This window comes from Anabrus simplex, chromosome 2 (assembly GCF_040414725.1).
Source record: "Anabrus simplex isolate iqAnaSimp1 chromosome 2, ASM4041472v1, whole genome shotgun sequence".
NCBI lineage: Eukaryota > Metazoa > Arthropoda > Insecta > Orthoptera > Tettigoniidae > Anabrus > Anabrus simplex.
The window spans coordinates 1,098,318,321-1,098,345,943 of record NC_090266.1 but is presented as its reverse complement, the minus strand read 5'-3'; the positions used below and the strand labels follow the sequence as shown (position 1 = coordinate 1,098,345,943).

Here is a 27,623-nt window from a genome sequence, read left to right as displayed (position 1 = left end):
GTACATACCCAAAAATTATAGGAACTTCTCCAGCATTTTGAAGAAAGATCACTTTTGAGAATCCCTTATGCACACAGATTTTATTGCAGATTTGGACATTGGCTTGTTGAGTGCTTAACTCAATATGAAGGAATGTTTTATTTCATCATCATTATAAGTAATTGCATTTCATGTGTGTCAATTTCTGTACCTCAATAGGCAATTTTTAGCTGAAGGTGTTCCAAACCAGAGGAATGAATTATGTACTTTTTTTAGTCATTTGACTAGACTTTAAGCTGGAATATGTTTGTAATTACGTAAACTAGCCTTAACCTGAAATTGAAGCTGAAGTCGTACGTGGCCAGATGGTAACATGGTGCAGCTGGACATCCCAACTTCACTGGCGAGCTATGTGGAACTTGATTCAGTTTTGTGCTCACTGCACCACTGTGGGCTTGCTAAAAGTGACGGCTGTACAGTCCAACCTGTAGAGACTAATATCACTTTTCTGTATAATTCAGAAGTTAATTTTAGGGCCTTGCAGTGGAAGCAGGTAGCAAATTTTTTACATACAGTCTTCTCATAGCATATCAATTATATCACGCTATTTTCAAAATAGGTTTCAGCATAAAGGGTGTGATAATCCCCTTGTAAGTCTATAATTCATTGTCTCTATTACACCTGTTTCCTTTGATGGACATTCTGAAGAGATTTTGAGATATTTTCTTATGATTAACAATCAGTCTTTAAGTGTTCAAAGATGTAGAGTGCAAGATTTTCTATGCTTTCTCTTTACAGATAGCCGAATTGGAAATGCAAGTTCATAGGATTAATATCAGTGGCCGTGTGTGGGAAGACGTCTGTGCAAGGTACTGTATCATTTGTCAGTATAAAAATATTGTTATTCCTGATTTATTAAAATTAATGTGGAGAGAGCAGCATTACAGTTCATAACAGGAGATGGTATAAAAGCGAATAAATCAATAATTAAAAGTACGGTAAACGCTTTGTCATCAGCCATCTAGGGCATCATATTTCTAGCACAGACATATCTCTCTCTCTCTCTCTCTTATATTTAACTTGTATACATAGGCAGTTGTAAATAAGATGCTCTAAAATAAAGACATTATTTTCAAAACCTTTATTTCATATATTTCCAGGTATCAGTCATGGTTTGAAAATTCTGACAGCACATCATTTGATACAAGTGATTTTGAAGAGATCTTAGGAGGACTGGATGAGTCTACATTCCAGAATGACTGCATTTATCAGAGTGTGCTTAAATTCTGGGTAAAAGGTGACAAGTTTGATTCAGTCTTCAAGCTCAAACAAAAAGAAATTCTCGACACTATAACAAAGAAGTTTAATGACAGGTAATTGTCCAGTTCTATTTTGGTAGTTATCAATTAATATCTACAGTATATACATAAACTTCTTGCTGTAAATAATGTTACATAATTTTTAATGAAGATGCATTATTTTAGTACATACCATGCATGTTTCATGCAGACTGCATCAAGTTGCACAGTCTTCAAGTTTCTTAGCCCTTCGATCTATGAAGCAGCAAATGGGGTTTTCCAAAGAAAATTTGCCTCTACTTAAAGCAAGGAAAACGGAGTCTGTAGTGAGATATCTATACTTATTATTAGTTGATACTGTGAATATAGTAGTAAGGTCATAGCTTGCGGTACTGTGGATTTTTTAGGTTGAATGAAATGACCAATTGACATGGAGGAGTAAATATTAATATTTTTCTGATGTCACGACCAGTGTACTATTTTATCTTTTTCTAAATACATTTATAAGTAATATCTGGCCCCACAGACTGTAGATAGAGCACTTGTCTCTTATGCGGAGGCCATTCCCAAGTCAAATTGTGGACTTTCATTCCTGGGTCTGAGGGTTGTTTCAGAGTCCACTCAGGCTACATAAGAACAGCTGAGGAGCTATGTGATGGTGAGATAGCATCCCTGGTCTAAGAAGCCAAGAATAACCGCAGAGAGGATTCGTCTTGTTGACCACATGTCACTTCATAATCTGCAGACTTTTGGTCTCGGCAGCAGTAGCCCGGTAGGCCAAAGCCTATCAGGGCTGTAGCACCATGTACTATCTGAATCTCCCGAGAAGTTGTGGCAGCTTGTAGGTACGGGACGAGTAAGAGATACTGCACTCTAAGCTACAAACCTTCATTGTGACAGTCAGTGAAGATTCCTTCAAACAGATGTTTGTTCACTATTCACTTGTTCATATGCAGTACTTATAATTATAGTAGGCTGAATGTGTAGCTAAAGCACAAAGTACAATTACACTACCACTTTAAACCTTCAGAACAGCACCTCATTCCACAAGAGTAACCATGAACGGAACAGATGTTCATTGCCAGGCCTTGAGACTTGAGATAGGCGCACTCGTGGCAGCCATGTTTACCCTCGTACCCATTACCCCGCAACCAAGTGACTTCTTGTCCGACGACCACAGTAGTGAGGGGTTATAGGTAAGAAATAAACAATCAAGTGATGAATCAAGTTACATACAGAAATATAGGAATATAAATATGAAGACATAGTTAGATAAACAGTATTACAGCTGGGCTGAGTGGCTCAGACGGTTGAGGCGCTGGCCTTCTGATCCCAATTTGGTAGGTTCGATCCTGGCTCAGTCCAGTGGTGTTTGAAGGTGCTCAAAAGACGTCAGCCTTGTGTCGGTAGATTTCCTGGCATGTAAAAGAACTCCTGCGGGACTAAATTCCGGCACCTTAACATCTCCGAAAACCATAAAAGTAGTTAGTGGGATGTAAAGCAAATAACATTATTTATTTATTAAACAGTATTAGAGGTCTTTGTACGAGGAGGGGGCAACAGTAAGAAGACAAAAGGACAAAAATGAAAACACAAAACGTCATATCTCTCTCTCTCTCTCTCTCTCTCTCTCTCTCTCTCTCTCATTGAGTTCATTTCTACCTTCCCAAGTCATTAGCATTGACACTCTTATTAAGAAGGCCACCTTGATTCTGATCTTATAAGTCTATATGTAGACTATTATAAGACTAAATACTTAGTGCTTTTACAGTGACTGTCTGTTCACTTACTGAATGAAAAGAAATCAGTTTAGAATTTCCAAGATGAAAATGAATGAAGAGGGAATGGGACTGATATGGAGAGAACCCATCTATATGAAGACAGCTATGTTTAAAATACCAATGTGTTTTTATAAATATAATTGAATAACGTCTGGTAATTCTGAACATCACTGATGCTCAACAAGTAGGAGTTGAGCAGGTGGACAACCATGATGCTGGAGTTCAGAATATCCAACTTTCCTGGACAAATTTAACAGCATTCATTATCAGAGTTTGGAAGTAATTGAGTAAAGCAATTGAATTATTTGCAAGGATTACTTTTTTAGTTATTTTTACTCGTAATCGTTACTTTTGACAAAAAGTAATTTTTACTCGTAATTTGCTTCCGAAAATAAAATTATGATCATTACATTTTAGTAATCGTTACATTCTAGTAATTGACACACATCACATCGAGAGCTTGGCAACTTAAAGAACCCCAGCACTCGCAAGATATCGCATCAAGGTTATAATTCCAGGATACGTCCCGCACTCGTTCACTTACTCGCAGGTTGTCGTCATTAGTGGTTGACATTTAAATAATTGTGTACTACATGGTCAAGATGGTGATGATGGTGATTATGTTTTTAAGAGGAAGTACAACTGGGCAACGATATTAACGCTAATCAGAGGGGAAAATGGAGAAGGTCCGACGCTTCAAAAAGTGAAGGTATCGGCAAGAGAAAGGGAAGAGCTACGAAGGGCATGAAAATGAAAGACTACCTAGGCCTCAAAAACCTAATACCATCGAGATCGAGAAGGAACAGTAGTCGACTGAGGACGCTGACAGTGGAAGCAGTGCCAGACTCGCCTAGTGGAACCGTGGTCGCCAACCTACGTTCCCAAGTTGAGAGCCCTCGGTCTCCTGTCAGTCACCTCTCATGACAGTCAGAGGATATTCTACAACCTTCCCGTGGTCGAGAATGGAGCTGGAATAAACATGTGACGGTGATAGGGTGAAGGCATTTATATTCCCCTATTTTGATAAATATTTTGAATTAGTTATCCTAGAAATATTAAAAACTTGAAAGTGACATGCAAATTATGCTTGGGAGCAAACATTTTGAAAATCTGATTAGTTTCACCTAGTGATGATAGCCACTTAATGTCTCTATGCTAGAAAAAACAGAATGGAATAATGTGTTTTTCCTTGCAAGCTTTGGTATCATTCCATCCCAATGCAAAAAAAAGTCAATGATTCGCCAAAGACTTGCATTCTGTTAAGTAATTGTAATTTTACTGATTACTTTTTGAAAAATTAATTAGTAATTGACTAATTCCTTTTTACAGATAACTGTAATTGAGGCCAATTACTTTTAGAGTATTCTGTACTATTCCCATTACTGTTCATTATATTGTAAGGATCATCACCCTACAATATTGTCATTATGGTAATATTTCTCTTCACTCACAAATGAAGTTGTGTGATGTTCTTCATCTTCTGTCTATTACCTATATCTTCCCTTCCGTAGGGTTTAGATTTAAAATGAAGAATCTTCATCTATATGTCATAAACTACTGATCATTCATTAGCACACCTTTTCTCTAGCATACATTTTCATCAGTTTCAATTTTGTCTATCTGATACAAAGTATCAATTTGTTTTGATGTAGAATACATTTATAGTTTTGGAACCTCACTTGGGCCAGTGAACATTACAAAAGGATGAACATTTTAAAATCAAAATAATTTCTTGACAGCACGGGAGTGTTCATTATCTCATTGTAAAGAGGAAGAATCAATATATCTAGCAACAAGGGTCTGACCTCAGTATGATATCATCCAGCGGTGCAATACTGCTGCCATCTCAAGGTGCTAAAATCACCATGCTTTGCAGATAAAAGTTAGTGTAGCTCTGGACTCTAACACGGTAGTACATCGTGTGATGTGTCATTCGATTCGTCTCCGCGATTTCTACAAGTATACGGCAAAAAATCTTATAAACATTAAAAAAACTGTGGTGCAAGGAATTGCAAAAATCAGTTTTTTTGCAAAATGTTACGTCATACGGAAAAATATAATTTCAATAATTAAAAGTCAGCCTTGTCAATACTTAAGAGTTGTTTAATTAATTACTTTTTATCATCTCATACACCGTACATATTTTGAATACCTTATCATCCTCTTCCTCAGAGATTATTTTCTCCCACTACCAATTATCTCTTGGACCTCTTTACTTAATATTACACACCAAACACCAAAGTTCTAAACAACTCTTAATAGAAATCTAATATGTGTCATATTTAAAATAAAATGTATCCTATATGTCATGTAAGAACATTAAAACTACACTATTCTGTTTACAATTTTCTTAAAACGTCATCCTTGTCTATAATACAATCAATTTATTAAAATTAACCTCTTATAAAATTTTTTACTAAATCTTCCAATTCAGAGATCATGTCAGTTAAATTTTGCTGGTACCTATTTCCATCTGTCCTCAAAAATCCCCAGAGTTTTAGCTCTTCACTCTAACGTAAATTGAATATGCTGTTATCATAAATAAACATGTTTGTTTTGATTCGATTGACAACCAACGGAGGTCAAGGCCAAGTGAATGCACTAAATCTATATATATAAAATAACTTGTCCTGACTGACTGACTGACTGACTGACTGACTGACTGACTGACTGATTCATCATCGCCAAGCCAAAACTACTGGACATAAAGAAATTAAATTTTGAGGATACATTCATATTAAGATGTAGGTGCTCACTAAGAGAGGATTTTTGGATATTCCGTCGCTAAGGGGATGAAAAGGGGGGTGAAATTTTAAAATGAATGTATCTAAATCTCAAAACTTTACAAGTTTACAGATGTAAAAATTTGTATTTAGAATCTTCTTTAAAAATAAGGAAACACGTATTTTTTTGTTTTCAGAAAATCCAAATAGGAGGGGCGAAAAAGGGTGAAAAAGGGGTTGAATGCCTTTAATCAGGATACCGGTACTTACATCTCAGAAACTGAAGATACTACAGACCAGAAAATTGGTACTTTTGATCTCTTTTAAAAATTAAGAAACACGTATTTTTTGTTTTTGGAAAATCCAATTAATGGGAGGGTGAGAAGGGGGGTGATTTTTTTAAATTAGTGTATCTATATCTCAAAAATTTGAAAGTTCACAGATGTAAAAATGGGTATTTAGAATCTTCATTAAAAATAAAGAAATGCGTATTTTTTGTTTTTGGAAAATCCCAATAGGAGGGGTGAAAAGGGGTGAAGAAATGGTTGAAGGCCTTAAATTAGGATACTTATACCTCAGAAACTAAAGATATTACAGACCTGAAAATTGGTGTTTGGGATCTCCTTTAAGAATAAAGAAACACGTACTTTTTGGTTTTGGAAAATCCAATCAATGGGGGGTGGGTAAAAAGGGGGTGAATTTTTAAAATGAGTGTATCTATATCTCAAAACTTTTAAAGTTTGTTGATGTAAAGATTGGTATTTAGAATCTCCTTTAAAAATAAAGAAACACGTATTTTTTGTTTTTGGAAAATCCAATCAATGGGGGGGGGGTGAAAAGGGGGTGAATTTTTAAAATGAGTGTATCTATATCTCAAAACTTTTAAAGTTTATAGATGTAAAGATTGGTATCTAGAATCTCCTTTAAAAATAAAGAAACACGTATTTTTTGTTTTCGGAAAATCCCAATAGGAAGGGTGGAAAAGGGTTGAAAATGTGTTGAATGCTTTTAATGAGGCTACTTATATTTCAGAACCTGAAGATATTACAGACCTGAAAATTGGTGTTTGGGATCTACTTTAAAAATAAAGAAACAGGTATTTTTTCGTTTTTGGAAAATTCAAATAATGGGGGGTGAAAAGGGGGTTAATTTTTAAAATGAGTGTATCTACATCGTAAAACATTAAAAGTTTACAGATGTAAAAATTGATATTTAGAATCTCCTTTAAAAATAAGGAAACATGTATTTTTTTTCGGAAAATTCCAATAGGAGGGGTGAAACAGGGGTTGAATGCCTTTAATGAGGATACTTAAATCTTAGAAACTGAAGATGTTACAGTCATGAAAATTTAAATTTGGAACCTCCTATAAAATTAAAGGAACACATAATTTATTGTTTTTGGAAAATCCAAATAATGGGGGTGAAAAGGGGGTGAATTTTTAAAATGAGTGTATCTATATCTCAAAACTTTCAAACTTTACAGATGTAAAAATTGGTAGTTAGAATCTACTTTCAAGATGAAGAAACACGTACTTTTTTGTTTTCGGAAAAATCCCAATATGAGGGGTGAAAAGGTCTGAAAAATTGTTGAATGCTTTTAATAAGGATCCGTATATCTCAGAAATTGAAGATGGTACAGACCTGAAGATCGGTATTTGGGATCTCATTTATAAATAAAGAAACATGGAGGGTGAAAGGGGGGTCGTATTTTAAAAATTATTGTATCTATATCTCAAAACTTCAAAAATTTGCAGATGTAAAAATTGATATTTAGAATCTCCTTTAAAAATAAAAGAACACACTTTTTTTGTTTTCTGTAACTCCCAGTAGGGGGGGGGGGCTGAAAAGTGTGAATAAGGGGTTGAATGTCTTTAATGAGGATACTTATATCTCAGAAACTGAAGATATTACAGACCAGAGAGTTAGTATATGGAATCTCCTTTAAAAATACAGAAACATTTTTTTTGGAAAATCTAATTAATGGGGTTAAACAGGAGTGACAAATTGGGGTGAATTTTTAGAAAGACTATATCTACAGTATATCACAGAAACGTAAAATGTTACAGACGTAAAAACTGGTATTTGGAATCTTCTGCTAAAGCAAAGAAACAGGTATTCTCGGAAAATTCAATGAAGGGTCCAGGGGGGGGTGAAAAATTGAAAAATTAATTGAATTAATTGTATGAGGATACTTACATCTAATAAAAACTAAAGTTGTTACAGACGTGAAAATTGGTATTTAGATCTTCTTTAAAAATAAAACGACGCGTTATTTGGAGGGGAATCATCTTTGGGGGGCGGGTGCGAAAAGGAGGTGAATTCATTTCATGAGGACACATCTCAAAAACTGAAGATAATCGGTATTTAGAAGATGTTTTACTATTAAAGAAACAAATATTTTTTGCCGGAAAATTCACTTAGGGGAGGAGGGAGTGTGAAAGTAAGTGAAAAAGTGAATTATTTTTATGGGAATACTTATATCTCAAAACTGAAGGTAACACACGTGAACATTGGTATTTGGAATCTCCTTTAAACACAAAGAAACACGCCTTCTTTTTTTCTTGGGGGGGGGGGGGTAAATCAACTTAACCGCGGGGGGGTGAAAACGGAGGTGAGACCAATTGATTTTACTGTTCCTAATGTACTTATAACGAGCCTCCGTCTCTCAGGCGGCAGCGCGCTGGCCTCTCACCGCTGGGTTTCGTGGTTCAAATCCCGGTCAAACTATGTGAGATTTGTGCTGGACAAAGCGGAGGCGAGACAGGTATTTCTCCGGGTACTCCGGTTTTCCCCGTCATCATTCATTCCAGCAACACACTCCAATATCATTTCATTTCATTTGCCATTCATTAATCATTGCCCAAGGGTAGTGCGACGGACTTCGGCAGCCGGCACAATTCCTATCCTCACCGCTAGCTGGGGGATTATTCATTCCATTCCTGACCCGGTTGAATGACTGGAAACAGCCTGTGGATTTTCAATGTACTTATTCTGATCATAAACCGATCATTTTTAATCTTTCCTGGGTTCGTTTTCAAGAGCCATATTTTCCTTTGGAGTGCCTTCTTAGATTACAGTAGATTCTTCTGGCATATAAATAAAAATGTAAACACATTTGAAATAAACGATAGGTATAAGATTGACCGTGCAATTGCTCACTTCTATAATAAGGTCAATAATACACGGAAGTGTCATTCGTATCGCCAGAAGTCCTGCGCACTTGCCTACGGGAGACAATGGTGCTGGTCATACTGTCATCTACGACAATGGCAGCAGATGTAATTTACCGCCAAGTAGAGGTCATACATCTTGCTGTGGGGTCCAGAACAACAACAACAACAATAATAATAATAATAATAATAATAATAATAATAATAATAATAATAATAATGTTCTGGACCGTCGTCAAAATGTGCGGACCGTGCTGGAAACGGGTCCTGGACGGGTAATGACAACGATTGCAGTCCGGCCGCTGGTTCAGTACTGCCAAGGCACCCAAGAGGACACCACGCCGAATCTCCTCAAGGATTTGATCCACATTAAAAATGCTTATAGGAAAACATGGCTAAGATTTAGGGACCCAACTGACCGGGTGGAATACCTGGACCTAGTCCGGGAAGTACGAAATCGATTGCTGCAAAAAAGATTGAAAAATGGGAGGAACGTTGCCGTAATCTCTCAGAAAACGAGTCAGATCGCGAATATCGGCGGGTTATGTATAAAACGATAAGCATTCATTTATAAATTTCAGTATAATACCGTAGCGAAGCACGGGTATCTTGCTAGTCTATATATATAAAATTACTTGTCCTGACTGACTGACTGATTCATCATCGCCGAGCCAAAACTACTGGACATAAGGAAATGAAATTTTGGGGATATATTCATATTAAGATGTAGGTGCTTGCTAAGAGAGGATTTTTGGTTATTCCGTCGCTAAGGGGGTGAAAAGGGGGGGTGAAATTTTAAAATGAGTGTATCTATATCTCAAAACTTTAAAAGTTTACAGATGTAAAAATTTATATTTAGAATCTCCTTTAAAAGTAAGGAAACACGTGTTTTTTTGTTTTCAGAAAATCCCAATAGGAGGGGTGAAAAATTGGTTGAATGCCTTTAATCAGGATTCTGGTTATTATATCTCAGAAACTGAAGATATTGCAGACCTGAAAATTGGTACTTTGATCTTTTTTAAAAATAAAGAAACACATATTTTTTTGTTTTTGGAAAATACAATTAATGGGAGGGTGAAAAGGGGGGTGAATTTTAAAAATGAGTGCATCTATATCTCAAAACTTTTAATGTTTACAGATGTAAAACTTGGTATTTAGAATCTACATTAAAAATAAAGGAACATGTATTCTTTTGTTTTCTGTAAATCCCAATAGGAGGGGTGTAAAAGGATGAATAATGGGTTGAATGCCTTTAATGAGGGTACATATATCTCAGAAACTGAAGATATTACAGAACTGAAAATTTGTATATGGATCTCCTTTAAAAATAATGAAACACGTATTTTTTTGTTTTTGGAAAATCCAATTAATAACGGTTAAACAGGAGTGACAAATTTGGGTGAATTTTTTGAAAGACTATATCTGCAGAATATCTGAGAAACGTAAAATGTTACAGACGTAAAAAGTGGGTATTTGGAATCTCCTGTAAATGTAAAGAAACATAGGTGGTTTGTTTTTGGAAACCCCACTTAAGGGGAACTAAAAAGGGGTGAAATTTTAAAATGAGAATTTTTACAGTATATTTCAAAAAACTTACATATGATATTTTTTATCTCTATTAAAAATTAAAAAACGTATATTTTTAGTTTTCGGAAATACCACTTGGGTGGAGGGGGGGGGTAAAAGAGACTAAAAATGGTGTTGAATTATTTTAATTAGGCTACTGATATCTCAAAAATGAAGATGTTACAGACGTGAAATTTGATATTTTTAATCTGCTTTAAAAGTAAAGAAACATGTATTCTCGGAAAATGCAATGAAGGGGGGGGTGAAAGAATTGAAAAATTGACTTAATTGTATGAGAATGCATACATCTAATAAAAACTAAAGTTATTACAGACGTGAAAATTGGTATTTGGATCTCCTTTAAAACAAAGAAAAATGTGTTTTGTGGGGGAAACCATCTTGGGGGGGCGGGAGTGAAAAGGAGTTGAATTCCTTTCATGAGGTCACATAAATCAAAAACTGAAGAAGTTAAGAGTCGTGATTATTGGTATTTAGAAGATCCTTTACTACTAAAGAAACGAGTATTTTTTGCCGGAAAATTCACCTGGGGGCGGTGGGGAGGAGTGTGAAAGAAGTGAGAAAAAAGTTAATTATTTTTATGGGGATACTTATATCTCAAATCTTAAGGTAATAGACGTGAACATTGGTGTTTGGAATCTCCTTTAAACATAAAGAAACACGCCTTCTTTTAATTTTTGTTTGGGGGGGGGGAGGGTGGTTGATAAACTTAACGGCGGTGGGGTGTAAAAGGAGGCGAGACCAATTGATTTTACTGTTCACAATGTACTTATAAGGAGCCTCCGTTGCTGAGGTGGCAGCGCGCCGGCCTCTCACAGCTGGGTTCCGTGGTTCAAATCCCGATCACTCCATGTATCATTCGTTCTGGACAAAACGGAGGCGGGATAGGTTTTTCTCCGGATACGCCGGTTTTCCCTGTCATCATTCATTCCAGCAACACTGTCCAATATTTCATTTCATTCGTCATTCATCGATCATTGCCCCAGTGGAGTGCTTCGGCAGCCGGCACAATTCCTATTGTCGCTGCTAGATGGGGCTTTATTCATTCCATTCCTGACCCTGTCGAATGACTGGAAACAGGCTGTAGATTTTCGATGTACTTATTCTGATCATAAACCGATCATTTTTAATCTTTCCTGGGTTCGTTTTCAACAGCCATCTTTTCCTTCGGAGAACGTTCTTAGATTACAGTAGATTCTCGTGGCATATAAATAAAAATTTAAACATATTTGAAATAAACGATAGGAATGTGATTGACCGTCAAATTGTTCACCTCTATAATAAGGTCAATAATGCACGGAAGTATGTCATTCGTATCGCCACAAATTCCGCACACTTGCCTACGCGCAACAATGGTGCTGGTCACACTGTCAACAATGACAGTGGCAGCAGATGTAATTTACCGCCAAGTAGCGGTCTTGCATCTTGCTGTGGGGTCCAGAACATCTATAATAATAATAATAATAATAATAATAATAATAATAATAATAATAATAATAATAATAATAATAATAATAATAATAATGTTCTGGAACATCGTCAAATGTGCTGACCGCGCTGGTAACGGGTCGTGGATGGGTAATGACTAAGAATGCAGTCAGGCCGCGAGTTCAGTACCGCCAAGGCACCCAAGACGACACCAGGCCGGATCTCCTGAAGAATTTGATCCATATTAAAAATGCTTATAGGAAAAGATGGCAAAGATTTAGTGACCCAACTGACCGGGTGGAATACCTGGACCTAGCCCGGGAACTACGAAATCGATTGCTGGGAAGAAAGATTGAAAAATGTGGAGAAACTTGCCGTAATCTATTAGAAAACGAGTCAGATCGCGAATTTTGGTGGATTCTCGCAGAAAACAAGTCAGATCGCGAATTTCGGCGGATTATATTAGTTTTAAATAAAACAACTGACAGAGTTTCAGATTTGGGTGTCAAAATAATCGTTGTCCATTTTACAAATAGAGGAGAAAAATAGTGATCCTGATATCGATGTTCGGCTGACAGGCGTTACCTGATGCTAAGGTCAAGGCCAATTATGTTTATGTATCAAATCAAATCAAATCAAATCAAATCAAAATCCCTTTATTTGCAAATGAGGTGTCTACCTCGGTGGAAAATGGTACACTAAAATACATTATTGTCAAGCACTAAATATTAAATTAACAAGAGAAGAAAATTTTCCTGTAATACAATATTATACAATTTATGCTAACAATTTTTTCTATTAAACACACAGCTCATCCTTAATAAATTTATATTGTTTACAAAATTCTACTTATATCTCCTGTACTACTTACAAATATAGTCAACTGATATACAGTACATGGAATTACTTCAAATGATACTATACAACTGGTATAAGATTAAACTTTACATTGCATTTATTTACTTTTTTTTTTTTTTACCCATTCTGGAACCTAAGTAGCATAGCGACCTGCTGCGTCTTAACCAGAGCCCCTTTTGCCACCACTTTTCAGAGTTCCTGAAGGGCCTTCACAGCTACCGTAGCGGTCCCAGGGCCCTCGAAGTCCCCACTGTACTTCACCCCTACAGGCAGCCCCCTTCTTTGGCTGTCCAAACTCCTTAGACCAGGGGATGGAATTAATTTATTCACACACATTTTTTATTTACATTAACCTGCACTGGTCGAATGGCCTCTAATATTTCATTTATTTTCTCTGTTGCTGTTCATTCTCTTTTTGAATATCTGTACAGATTTTGGAAAAGGATAAAACACTATCCCTGGTAAACTGTTCCACTCCTTCACCCCTTCCCAATGAATGAAAATTTACCCCAATCACTTCGGCTAATATTCCTTCTAATTTTATATTTGTGGTCAGTCCTGCCGATATAATTATTTTCCAACTGAAGCCTCTCACGGATATCTCCCCATGCATCTGCTCCTATAAGTCTAGTTTTCTCCCTTCTCTTACTTAAAGTTCCTTTAACATTTCTGATACACTACTCTTTCTCCTGAAATCCCCTGTTACAAATCTTGCTGCTTTCCTCTGCACACTATCTATTTCTTTTATTAGGTATTCTTGGTGAGGATCTCAAACACTGTTTGCATATTCCAATAATGGACGAACCATACTTAAGTAACTTTTCTCTTTTAACTCTTTGTTGCATCCTTTAAGTAGCCTCATTATGACATGTAATGATATGGATGCTTTCCCAACAATGTCATCAACATGACCCTTCTAGTACAAATTACTTTCAAATCTCACACCTAAGTATTTGCACTTGCCATCTTTTGGGATAACTACCTCATCCAAAGTATATTCAAATTCAGTTTTAAAGCTCCTGTTTGTAAAAGTTGATTTGCCTCCGTTAACCTTCATATTATTTTCTTCGACCCATTGTTAGATACTTTCAAGGTCCCTTTGTAATTCTGAACAATCCTCAATGTTATTTATTTCCCTATAAACAATTATGTCATCTGCATACAATCTTATTTTTGATGTCATATTGTTCCCTAAATCATTTGCGTATATTAAGAAAAGTAACGGACCGATTATACTACCCTGTGCAATTCCCTTCCAAACTTTCTCTTCCTGCGATACATTATTTCCTACTTTGACTTTCTGAACCCTTGAATTTAGAAATGTTTTTATCCAACGTGTAACCCTTACGTCCAATCCTATTCCCTCCAATTTCTTTAATTATATTCCATGTTCCACTCTATCAAAGGCTTTGGAAAGTTCTATGGCTATGTAATCTAACTGACCTCCTGAATCCAATTGATCTGATATGTCCTGCTGAAATCTCACCAGTTGTGCCTCACAAGAAGATTTCTTTCTAAATCCATACTGGCTCTTCATGAACCAATTTTTATCATCACATATCCCTCTGATGTACTTTGATATTAAACTCTCCAGTATTTTACAAACTATACTGGTCAGACTGATTGGTCTGTAGTTCTCTGGTTTCCTTTAATCACCCTTTCCTTTATAAATTGGTATTATTATAGATTCCTTCCATTCCTTTGGTATTATACTATTATTTATGACATAGTCAAAGATAAATTTTAAATAAAGCACTATGTACCACCCCATTGTCTTTAATACCTCCCCAGTAATTTGATCACTTCCTGCTGTTTTCCTTGCTGAAGCAGTTGGATTTCTCTGAAAATATCTTCATTTGTGAATGAGAAGCTTCTTGTTTCCCTCTGTGTCTCTCCCTCTCTATCTTCTGTTTCAGTTTCCAACTTCTGACAATCATCTACTGAATCTCTGAATTCCCTACTAAATAGGTTTGCTTTTTCAGTATCTGTTAAATAGTGTTCACCCCCTTCTCCCACCATTGTAGGAATTTGGATTCCTTTTCCTTTTTGATTACTGATATATGAATACAGCTTTTTCCATTTCCCTCTTGAAGTATGCCATTCATATAATTCTCTTTTGCTTCCTTTTTCACTCTATTCAGTTTCTTCATTAGCTGTTTTCTAGTTTCTCTACTCTCCCTACCCTCTTTGATTTTCCTGTTTAATATTCTACATTTTTTTTAAATTTTCTTATTTCCCTTGTATAATAAACAGGGTCTGAGGTCATTTTACCCTTCTTAACAGGTACAAATCTCTTCTCTCCTTCCCAAATGATTCCTTTAAATTTAGCCCAAAGTGTATCCACATTACTCCCTTCACTTATCAAACAACTGAATTGTGATTTAAGGTAAGTCTCAAATTCATCAACTTTAATTTTTCTGTACAATTTCTTGTCTTGTGTAATCCTCTTATTAAGCCTTTTTGGTACGAGTGCTACATCCATTATTACAGCCTTATGGTATCCTATTCCTTCAGTTACCTCAGTTTTATCAACAATTTCCCATGGTTTAACCAAGAATACATCTAGTAAGTTATTGAGACGAGTCAGTTCTTGTACTACTTGTGTAAATCCTCCCTCCCGAATTAACTTATTTTCCAGTTTCTGTTCATGGGCTTCACTTGCAGCTCCATTCCATTCAACTTCAGGCAAATTTAGATCTCCCCCAATTATTACCATATCATTATTATTGTTTTTATGAGTATTATCTATTTTTTTCTCAAATATTTCCATGTCTCTTTCCTCTCTTCCAGGCCTGTATGTTCCTATAATTCACACCTCCTTCATATTATCACAAACTAATTTTATCCCTAATATTTCATCCCTTTCATCGGTAAACCATTCATGTGGACAATAAGTTTCCTTCACCAGAATAAACACCCCTCCCCCTCCCTTTTTATCTCCTCGGTCTCTACGATAGACTGTGTACCGGTACCCTTCTGGAAATACTTCTCTTATTACCCACCCCTTCTCTCAACCACGATTCCACTCCTTTCACCACATCAGTCACATAAGATTCCATCAATGTACCGAATTTTAATTGTTTATTTACTACACTTTGACAGTTTACCAAGAGCAATCTCAGACCCCCTTCCTCCCTAAAACTTGACTGTTGCAATTGGGTAACTTGAAATTCCTTACTTTCCGGAGTTTCATTTTCTAGTTGACTGAGCCAACTTGAAGTACAGCTGGCTCTTTCTACTAGTTTTCCTGGTCAGTATTATAATGCAAGGGAGTTGCCTTTTTTTTACAGTACATATATTAAGATTAATAAAATCTAGAACAATATTTGCTATCTTTCGTTTACCTGAATTGTTTAGATGGAGGCCATGTTTTGTATAACAGTATCTCTCAAAACTGCTGCATTCAATAACCTGAGTATTCCGAAAATGTTTACAAATTTTAACTTCAATGTTCACACACGAGTCTCTACTCAGATCATGCCTGTGGGGCACGTTCACTACAAAGACGTTAGTGTGGGTCAGCTTCCCTAGTGTACTGGTATGTTTAAGTTGTGATCTCACATTCTTGGCCTCGGCGTGAGCTACGTCGTTCGTCCCACCGATGATAAGCACTGCATCGCCGCTCTCGAAGTTCCTAGTTGCTTCTTCTACGTTTTCCAGGACACTGTTGATAGAAGCTCCTTGATACTTATTTCTCCGGTTGCTGCTATATTCTCGTCGTTTATCACTCCCGCAATTCCCCTTCCTTGGCTATCATCAAACACAACTACCTTTGCTGATTTAGGCCTAACTGGGTCTTGAATCTGAAATCTAGGCCCAAATTTTAACCTCGGCACGGCAACGGCAGCGGATCGCGATGATTTGGTTTCACCCGCGCGATCACTTTCTTCCAGAATTAAATTATTTAGGGCAGAAAACCTATTTCTGATGTTTATTTCCGGAAATTCAGTTGTATATTTCTTCTTAGCCGGCCATCCATGAACTACTTGACACCACGTGCTCGAGTTTGTTACTAGTACCGGTATATCACTCGAAGAACGGTCAGTCCCAAATACTAGCGATCGCAGTCTTCTTTTAATTCTTGATTTTCAACTTTAAGAGCCTCGTTGTCCTTTTGTAGAATGTTTATAATTTCTAATGCACTTTTGTATTCCTCATCGATTGTTTTCGGTGCTTCATCGTTAACGCCGTCGCCAACTAAAACATTCCGAACACACTACTCACAAATCCAGTCAACATTTTCATTAGTTTTTACGTCTCTAGAGCAATTTCTGCACTTATAATGCCACCATCGATCACATGAATCACACAACATTCCATTTTTCACTAATCTTCGACATTTTCCGCACTTTTCGTCACATTTTACGGTTAATTTACTCGGAGGATAAAACACTACGTCGTCATTACCGGGCGCCATTTTGAAAAACCCAGCATATTCAATTTAGGTTGGAGTGAAGCGCTACAAACCTAGGGATTTTTGAGGACAGATGGAAATACCAGCAAAATTTTACTGACATGATCTCTGAATTGGAAGATTTAGTAAAAATTTTCTGAGATGCTAATTTTAATGAATTGATTGTATTATAGACAAGGATGAGATTTTAAGAAAATTGTAAATGGAATAGTATAGTTTTAGTGTTCTTATATGACATTTAGGATATATTTTATTTTAATTATGACATATATTAGATTTCCATTAAGAGTTGTTTAGAACTTTGGTGTGTGATGTGTAATATTAAGTAAAGAGGTCCAAGTGATAATTGGTAGTGAGAGAAAAATATCGCTGAGGAAGAGGACAGTAAGGTCCTCGAAACATGTACGGTATCAATCAATCAATACTGATCTCCATTTAGGGCAGTCGCCCAGGTGGCAGATTCCCTATCTGTTGCTTTCCTAGCCTTTTCCTAAATGATTTCAAAGAAATTGGAAATTTATTGAACATCTCCCTTGGTAAGTTATTCCAATCCCTAACTCCCCTTCCTATAAATGAATATTTGCCCCAGTTTGTCCTCTTGAATTCCAACTTTATCTTCATATTGTGATCCTTCCTACTTTTATAAACGCCATTCAAACTTATTCGTCTACTAATGTCATTCCACGCCAACTCTCCGCTGACAGCTCGGAACATACCACTTAGTCGCGCAGCTCTTCTTCTTTCTCTCAATTCTTCCCAACCCAAACTTTGCAAAATTTTTGTAACGCTACTCTTTTGTCGGAAATCACCCAGAACAAATCGAGCTGCTTTTCTTTGGATTTTTTCCAGTTCTTGAATCAGGTAATCCTGGTGAGGGTCCCATACACTGGAACCTTACTCTAGTTGGGGTCTTACCAGAGACTTACATGCCCTCTCCTTTACATCCTTACTACAACCCCTAAACACCCTCATAACCATGTCCAGAGATCTGTACCCTTTATTTACAATCCCATTTATGTGATTACCCCAATGAAGATCTTTCCTTATATTAACACCTAGATACTTACAATGACCCCAAAAGGAACTTTCACCCCATCAACACAGTAATTAAAACTGAGAGGACTTTTCCTATTTGTGAAACTCACAACCTGACTTTTAACCCCGTTTATCATCATACCATTGCCTGCTGTCCATCTCACAACATTTTCGAGGTCACACTGCAGTTGCTCACAATCTTGTAACTTATTTATCACTCTATAGAGAATAACATCATCCGCAAAAAGCCTTACCTCCGATTCCACTCCTTTACTCATATCATTTATATATATAAGAAGACATAAAGGTCCAATAATACTGCCTTGAGGAATTCCCCTCTTAATTATTACAGGGTCAGATAAAGCTTCACCTACCCTAATTCTCTGAGATCTATTTTCTAGAAATATAGCAACCCATTCAGTCACTCTTTTGTCTAGTCCAATTGCACTCATTTTTGCCAGTAGTCTCCCATGATCCACCCTATCAAATGCTTTAGACAGGTCAGTCGCGATACAGTCCATTTGACCTCCAGAATCATAGATATCTGCTATATCTTGTTGGAATCCAACAAGTTGAGCTTCAGTGGAATAACCTTTCCTAAAACCGAATTGCCTTCTATCGAACCAGTTATTAATTTCGCAAACATGTCTAATATAATCAGAAAGAATGCCTTCCCAAAGCTTACATACAATGCATGTCAAACTTACTGGCCTGTAATTTTCAGCTTTATGTCTATCACCATTTCCTTTATACACAGGGGCTACTATAGCAACTCTCCATTCATCTGGTATAGCTCCTCCGACCAAACAATAATCAAATAAGTACCTCAGATATGGTACTATATCCCAACCCATTGTCTTTAGTATATCCCCAGAAATCTGATCAATTCCAGCCGTTTTTCTAGTTTTCAACTTTTGTATTTTATTTTAAATGTCATTGTTATCATATGTAAATTTTATTACTTCTTTGGCCTTAGTCTCCTCCTCTATCTCGAAATTTTCCTTGTAACCAACAATCTTTACATACTGCTGACTGAATACTTCTGCCTTTTGAAGATCCTCACATACAAACTCCCCTTGTTCATTAATTATTCCTGGAATGTCCTTCTTGGAACCTGTTTCTGCCTTAAAATACCTATACATACCCTTCCATTTTTCACTAAAATTCATATGACTGCCAATTATGCTTGCCATCATGTTATCCTTAGCTGCCTTCTTTGGTACATGAGGTGATAAGAAATAATTAATTAAATAATTCCAGGTATTGACAAGGCTAACTTTTAACTATCAAAGATATATTTATGGGAGTAGAGATTATAGTCAGTACGGACCATTATAAAAATCAAACCACAATGGTTAAGTTAATAAACTCATATGGACAATAAATGGTTCCAGAATTATCAAAACTGCATTTGAGGGAATAGAGTGGCTTTTTGGAATTCCAAAATCTAGTATCAAAAGGCTTGTCGGCAGCATCTCAAAGTTAAGGAGGCTAAGAATCGTGAGGCAAGTTCCACACTCCTGGAGCTCCACCCAGACACATCTCCTGCCCGGTTGAGTTTTGAAGATGTGAAAAGTTGTTTAGAGTTAATAAATAAAATATCAGCAATGTAATTTCAAACCCATACTGACTAGGTACTTTAACAGTAGCTATCAATCCGTAGGTATTTTACATCAAAATTTGTGGACGTAATCCTGATACAGCCCTGTTCACATTTTTTTAAATCAGTGGATACAAAGTTAAAAAATTATCATGAGGATAGTTATTTTAAACAACATTAACAAATAACATATTCTCAGCTGTCAGTGCCTCCATGGCTGAGGCAGCAGTGCACCGGCCTCTCGTCGCTGGGTTCCGTGATTCAAATCCCGGCCACTCCATGTGAGATGCGCTGGACAAGGCAGCGGCAGGGATTTTTCTCCGGGTACTCTGGATTTCCCTGTCATCTTTCATTCCAGCAGTACTCTCTAATATCATTTCATTTCATCGTTCAGTCATTAATCATTGCCCCAGAGGAGTGCGACAGGCTGTGGGATCCGGCACAATTCCTATCCTCTCCACTAGATGAGGGCTTCAACCTGACCCCGTTGTATGACTAGAAACATGCTGTGGACTTTTTAAAAATTCTCAGCTATCATACGAGGGCATTTAAATTAAATTTTGACTTTCCATTTACTCTGCTGAATAACAGATAAACCAGATTGCTGTAGGTGACCTATTGCTAAATCTTAATTTATTTTGTCCAGTAAGCACTGATTGTGTCTCCAGAGATCTTTCACATGCCATGCTGATATAGATTTTTTTTTCACATTCAGCATGTCAAGATAAAAATTGTTTGTCACATATTTTGTAAAAAATTAATTTGCAGGTAATAGTAATAAAGTTGTGCCCTTGTCCCGAGGTGGTGCAGCTCTTTTCAAGCACACCCCCAATGGAGGAGATCTGCATGTACCAATTTGCAGATTTTTCATGTTAAATAGGATAATGACCATGGGGCCTCTCAAATAATGTGGCTTTCTGCAATCATAGATTTTATCATAGCCTTTAACCACTCCACTCTAAATCCATACCTCACTCGCCTTCACCTTCTGTGGATCAGTGGTAGAGTGTCGGCCTCCGTATCCCAAGATAGCGGGTTCAAACCCTTTGAAAGCTTATGGAGCTGTTCCTAATTCCTAACCACAATCTTCTTATACCATATAGCCAGTTCCACACAGATGAAGCTCAGTGAGGGCAGTGATATCATCTGCAATCAGTCAGCTTTTGTATTAGATTTCTCTATTGTAGACTACCATTACTTTTCAAAGACTGCCTGTTCATTTACTGAATGGATATCTAAGCCTGAGGCTACAGGCAGCCTATCTGCACTAGATCATGCAGTGGTCATCCATTCCTCTAACTTTTAACTTCTTAAACCCTTATAGGTCAGTAGCTGAATATGTAGCCACTGCTTTTATCTCTGTATGCTCAACTTAATTTTTCTCTCTAGTCTGCAAGATATCATGCTGGTGCAGTTTGTATGGTTGTAATTGTGATCAGACCAGTTGTTCTGGTATTGGGTGGCTAAATACACAGTTCAAAAAAGTTATGGGAACATGTTTTGGAATGTATGCCATGTTCCACAAAACAATACCTCACACCCAGGTATATTACCAACTAAACCTTTATTCTTTACTGTTGAAGTATACAAAAGAACATCGATGGATTCGCGTTCATTTTCAGAACACAAACGGCAGTGTCCAAATAGGGGCGAGAAAAGGTGATAACAGTCCTCCAGGGTGGATTTATATCACAGTTGGAGAGCTTCAGTATGGTGTATGTCCTCCAAGAGCATTTATCACAGCTTGGTGACTACATGGCATGCTCCATATAAGTCAACGGAGGTCACGTTGCAGAACCAGGTCCCATTCTTCAATGAGAGCCTGTTTGAGGTCTTGGAGAGTCTGTGGTGGAACAGGACGCCCATGAACACTTCTGTCATGCCTATCCCACACATGCTCAATGGGATTAAGGTCAGGATTCACTGGCGGCTATTGCATCTCTTGAACGTCCGGTTCTCGCAAGACAGTTCTGGTGATGCGCGCTACATGAGCCCTGGCATTGTCGTGCATGAGTACGAATTCCGGGCCAACACAGTATGCAGCATGCAACACATGCTGTAGCAGTATCTGCTCGATGTACCCCACAGCAGTAAGATTACCACAGACGACGACGATGACGACAAGATCTTTACGGTCATCAATATTGATGCTACCCTACACCATCGCAGAAACATGTCCGAATCGGTCGCCCTCCTGGACAACATTTGTTATGTACTGCTCACCATGGCATCTCCATACACGTTGACGTCCATCACCCTGTGTCAGGGGGAATCTGGACTCGTCTGTGAACAACACAGGTCTCCATTGGCGAAGTTGCCAGTTGACGTGGGTACGGGCAAACAGAAGGCGAGCTGCGTGATGTTGCTGCGTTAAACAGGGCACTCAAACAGGACGTCTGGGTTGTAAGGATACTTTTCTTAACCTGTTCCTTACTGTCTGGTCAGACACCGTGACTCCAGTGACCCTCCTGAGGTCTTGTTGCAGTTCTCTGGTAGTTGCTGAACGACGCCACAACGCACAGATGATCAGATATTGGTCTTCCTGTGGGGTTGTCATGCGTCCACGACCTTGTCCAACCCTCCTTGTGAACTGGCCTGTCTCATTGTAGTGATTCCACAAGCGTTGAATAACTGACGGAGAGACATTGAGATCCACAGCAACATGATGAAAAGTCCATCCTTCCTGGATCAAAGTGACGGCCCTTGTGACTTGAACTTCGTTAAGATGTCTCATGGGATGTGCTGGTGTATGTACAACATGCTCAAATGACCGCAGTAGTCTGTGTACCTCACGACGACACATGGACACACCGCTATTCACTTTGTTTTGAGGGGTCACCTGACAGTTTAATGCATGGCTACGCCTACAGATGGAGTATAACTTTGATTTGACATACCCTGAGTAGCTAAGGTCTCAAGGTATGCTGTACAGCCATTGGAACCCCATGTACCAAATTAACATTCACATACCAGACGTTACAAATCATGCTCCCCTAATTTTTTTGAACTGCGTATTTAACTACTATTCATCCAGGTTCAGAAAGTGAAAGGTGGTGAAATATTTGTGGACTAACTGTCCACATATGTAACCACCAACCATGTATACAAAAAGGGCATGAAAAAATGTGAGTGTTAAAGGGTTAAGAAACTGGAAGATGGTGAGTTTTGATAATTTTATTTTAACGTGAAATAAAATATGATTAAACATTGCTTTGGGGCTGATATCAGGAATGAAAAGATTCTCAACTTGTCTGCATTTGAAGGCTTGTCATCTTCAGGATGGTACAAGACATGTCCAAATTTTGAAAGAGATTTTATGGCTAGAATATGAATAGTTTGAAATATAAAATATGTAACCAATTACTAGAAATATGTTGGAAATTTTTACAGTAAAGTAATGTTATTGTAAGTTACTACAATTTTAATACAAATTAGATTTGTTCTGTGATCTTCAGTAAACCAAAGAACATCCTGGAGGATGTTAGCACTCTTCTATCTGGAGTACAGTGGGGTCCAAATGGCACTGTAACTGGTGCAAGAGCCACGATTCTAAACTGGATGGTCAAAAAGGTAAAATATGAACTAATTAAAAAAATACCCTTCAGTATCATTACTGTAGTTGCCTTCTTTAAGAAAAGAAGATAACTGTGATCTTTCATCCATGTTCTGCTTTTTAAACAGATAGTTGTACAGATATGGTTTGGATGTAAGTTTCTCTTTGTGAAAAGTTCAGTTTTTTTCTATGTTTTGTTCAGTTTACTATAATAAACAGTGTTAAAACTGATTACTCATTCTGCATATAATAAACTTTTTAGAAATTAATCATACATTACTTCCATCTAGACATGATCAAACTTTTCAAACTGAACATGAAACATAAATGTAAAATAATTTTTTGTGTAATATTATCTAACTTTCATCAATTTTAGATGTTTTAAATCTATTTCAGTCTGATAACTCCTCATCTGAATGGGAGCTGGAATTCCTTAAGAATATCTTACATACAGAAAGAGAACTGCCAAAAGGGATGAAAATTTTTGCAGTGTGTACTAGAAGGTATAGTGTTTATTTGTATATTTTTGATATGTTAAGCATAGTATATAACAGAAGATTATTCTTCATTCTTAAATTTAAATTTCTCTCAACGAGTTTTACTCGAAGCCATATTTAGGCATGGGCCTTATGGGCCCGGGACCTGGGCAGCAAATTTATGGGGTGGCAAAAATGAAAACCTCTAATAGTTTGGAAACAAGTTTTTAGAATGCACCCACTTTCATAGTATTCAAAAGCAAAAGCTCCGACATGAATAACGGAATTTTAAATCTGCTTATGTGAAAGCTGTCGGTAATAATGTTATAAATATCACCACAATGTTGAAACACAGCCCCTTGGTTCTGCATATGGGTATCAAGATGACTTTGGGCTGCAATTTAGTCAAGCGGGTGGTGAATCATCGCCACCTAGAAACAACAGCGTGGAGTTGAGTGAATCAAGAATGCTGCTGATTTCCCATAATACCAAGAATTCCGGAGAAGTCCATGAAAGTGAAAGCCATTTTTATTCATTTTGTGAGAGTTTTTTGTGTTTGGTACACAACATGGATGATTGAAAACGATTATGGTAAATGGTGCAAATTATCGCAGATTAGCAGAAGAGAAGAGGAGGGAAAGTGAATTGTTCTCTCAAACACCAAAATTACACTTGTTTTTCCACAGGATCCAAACTATAACTCAAACATCTTCCTCTCATGCAATGACAAAAATAAAAATGATGGTACTGGCACAGAAAACTTTGATGAGTATACACCCACTTTTAGTTGCGTTTCCATTGCTCTGCTGTTGGAACTGTAAGTGAAAATCATGGAGACAATCTATTGTAGTATCAAGAGAAGGTATTTTTAAACTGAACTATTATCTTTCTTTTTTTTTTTTTCTTATGAATAATGTTATTAGAGACTACTATGCTGAAAGTGGAGTGAAACAGAATCAGGACAATATTTCTGTAATTCTGTGTGGACTTATCCAGACAATTAGCTATTTCTGACACAAGTGTTGTTTGAAAGAAAGCTGTTAAATGAAGACATTATGAAACATGAATATCTGGCTTATTCCTGCAGCCAATTATCTGTTTTTTGCACTCCTTGTAAACTTCTTGCAAGGACATCCCAATTTGCAACAGCTGGGTTCAATGATTAGAAGCAAGGAAATCAGCAGTTAACGGAACATGAGTATTTCCACTCTCATGATTACGTGGTAATGTTTAAAAGAGAGGGTAATCAAGTGTGCAGAGTTGACAGTGCCTGCTCTCTCAGTTGTTTTTATTATTATTATTATTATTATTATTATTATTATTATTATTATTATTATTATTTAATGGTATTTATGTTTGATATGTAACTTTGGAGGCATTCTACTGTATTACTTTATTCACTATGTAAAATAACAGCAGGCCCTAATTGTAATTTTGTCTTATCAAGTTTAAGGAAAGGGGGTGCCAAATTATTTGGGGCTCGAGGCATTGCAGTAGTTAAATTCGGCCTTGGTTGTACTTGTTGAGATTTAAATTACAAGAAACACAAAAAAACTAAGGTACTGAATGATTAGTAGTCAATTTACCAGAACATTAAAACATGGAGCACCAAAATAGAGTTCTATCTTGTCCCTGTATGCTTTAATCAAATGAAAAATGAACTGCTTTCAAACGAAGCTTTACATAGCTTTTATGATCACTGGGATGATAAAAAAAGTGTTTGAACCATAGACATTCTCCATACTGATGAAAATTTTAGCTTTTACCTAAATACTGTCTCTTATCAATTTGCTTTACGTTGCACCAAAGCAGATAGGTCTTATATCGATGATGGGATAGGAAAGGGCTAAGAGTGGGAAGGAAGCAACCATGGCCATAATTAAGGTACAGCCCCAGAATTTTCCTAGTGTGAATATAAGAAACCCACTATCTCCTGAATGCAAGCTGACGGCTATATCAGGCTTTGGCTAGCCATTCGCTCAGTCAAATAGTGTCTTAATGTATTTATAGATATTATTAGCCTTGTTGTTCACTGCAGAAATAACATATTTTGGAACAGGAAAAGATTGTTTAATAACTGTTAGGTTCCTCAGTCTGCTGAAACTAATTTTGAATAAATAAATTTATAAACTATCCAAAAAAGAAAGCGCATGGTAAAAATTATACCAGGAAAAGAAACAACTTAATTAAAATAGAATGACATGTTTTGTTCTTGAAAGAACATCATCAGTTATAAATTAACTGAGTTGAAACTGAAAAGCGATGGCTTCAGATATTACAAAAGCAAAAAAATTGGTTACACTTAATTAATAAGACTTTTTGAAAGCAAGACCATATAAATGGAAATTAATCAGCACGTGTTTTCAAATGATTGGAACAGGGATCATGAGAACAAAGATAAGATAAGATGCTATTTTACATGACTGTTGATATCATGGTCATTACCACCTCCAGTTTTATGTGAAATATGAACCACAGGAATACAACTTTTCATTTTTTAAATCCCAGATGCTTTGACTAGGATTTGAATCACTGCTGCCTTACTGAGAAGCCAGTGATAATGTCATTTAGATATCGCCCGCCACCCCCTCCCCTCCAATTAACAAAACATTTTGCTACTATCAAATGTCCTAGGTGTTTTCCGCACACTGACTATAAAATCAGTAAATGTATGAAGCTGTCTAATTGAGTTTATTCAGTATTAAAAAAATTAATAACAAGGATCTATGTATAAAACAGACAAACATATATATCTCAAGAAGAATCTTGTTCTGTCCTGCAATTAATTCACTTTATCCACTTCAAATCCAGCTCCTTGGCTGAACGGTCAGCATAGTGATCTTCGGTTGAAAAGGTCCTGGGTTCGATTCCTGGCTGGGTCGGAGATTTTAACCTTAAATTGTTAATCCCCTTTGCTTGGGGACTGGATGTTCATACTGTCCCCAATATCTGCAACTCGTATACCACACACAATACTGTACTACCTTCCACCACAATAACACACAGTTTCCTTCGCACTGCAAATGCAGCCAACCCTCATAGAGGGGGAATGTCTGCCTTACAAAGGCTGCACTTGGCTAGAAATGGTCACACAAAATTATTATTTATCCACTTGATCACACGTTGCTACAGTTTCAAGACATCTGATCTGTTATCATAAGTGCTAGAATAACATATAGTTAAACTCTCAGTTGAATGGACCCTGATTCAGAGGACTTAAGATGTAACAGACATAATTCATCAAATACATACAGTTAATGAAAATTATTTAAAAAATAATTATTGAACAGATTGTAGAAGTTTTGAAACTTCTGACTTTCATGAAACTTTAAAAGCAGGTTGGCGATAAATGCCGCGAGAATGACATTGACGAAGATGGCACAGGCTTCCAAATTCCAAGCCAAGAGGATACTGCTCATTATGATGGAGAAGGGGTTTCAGCTGGCCTGAAACTATTGGTGCTTAGAGAACACATGGAAAACATTACCTCATTCATAGGAGGGTGCCTTATCAGATCCAGAGGACACTACCAGGTGTATGCATAAGTTTTAGCCGGTTTTTGTTGTAAAGAAAATACATAATTTTCAAGAGAAATTTTTTTTTTTTTTAATTCATAATATTGGCCATCAGCTTCTACACACTTCGCCCATCTTTCAGGTAAGTTATGAATACCATGCCAGAAAAACTGCTCGTCTTTTGCGGCAAACCATTCGTCGAGCTATTT

The 27,623-nt window shown here is 36.9% G+C and overlaps 1 protein-coding gene across 1 annotated transcript in view; it reads left to right on the top strand.

The window, feature by feature from the left end:
• The window catches only part of LOC136863784 (patched domain-containing protein 3), a 147,015-nt gene that overhangs the window by 29,199 nt on the left and 90,193 nt on the right, over positions 1-27,623 (top strand). The window contains exons 2-5 of the mRNA XM_068226088.1: positions 778-848; positions 1,140-1,352; positions 23,326-23,440; positions 23,820-23,926. Coding sequence (XP_068082189.1) covers positions 778-848; positions 1,140-1,352; positions 23,326-23,440; positions 23,820-23,926 — 506 coding nt within the window. The remainder of the gene's footprint in view (positions 1-777; positions 849-1,139; positions 1,353-23,325; positions 23,441-23,819; positions 23,927-27,623) is intronic.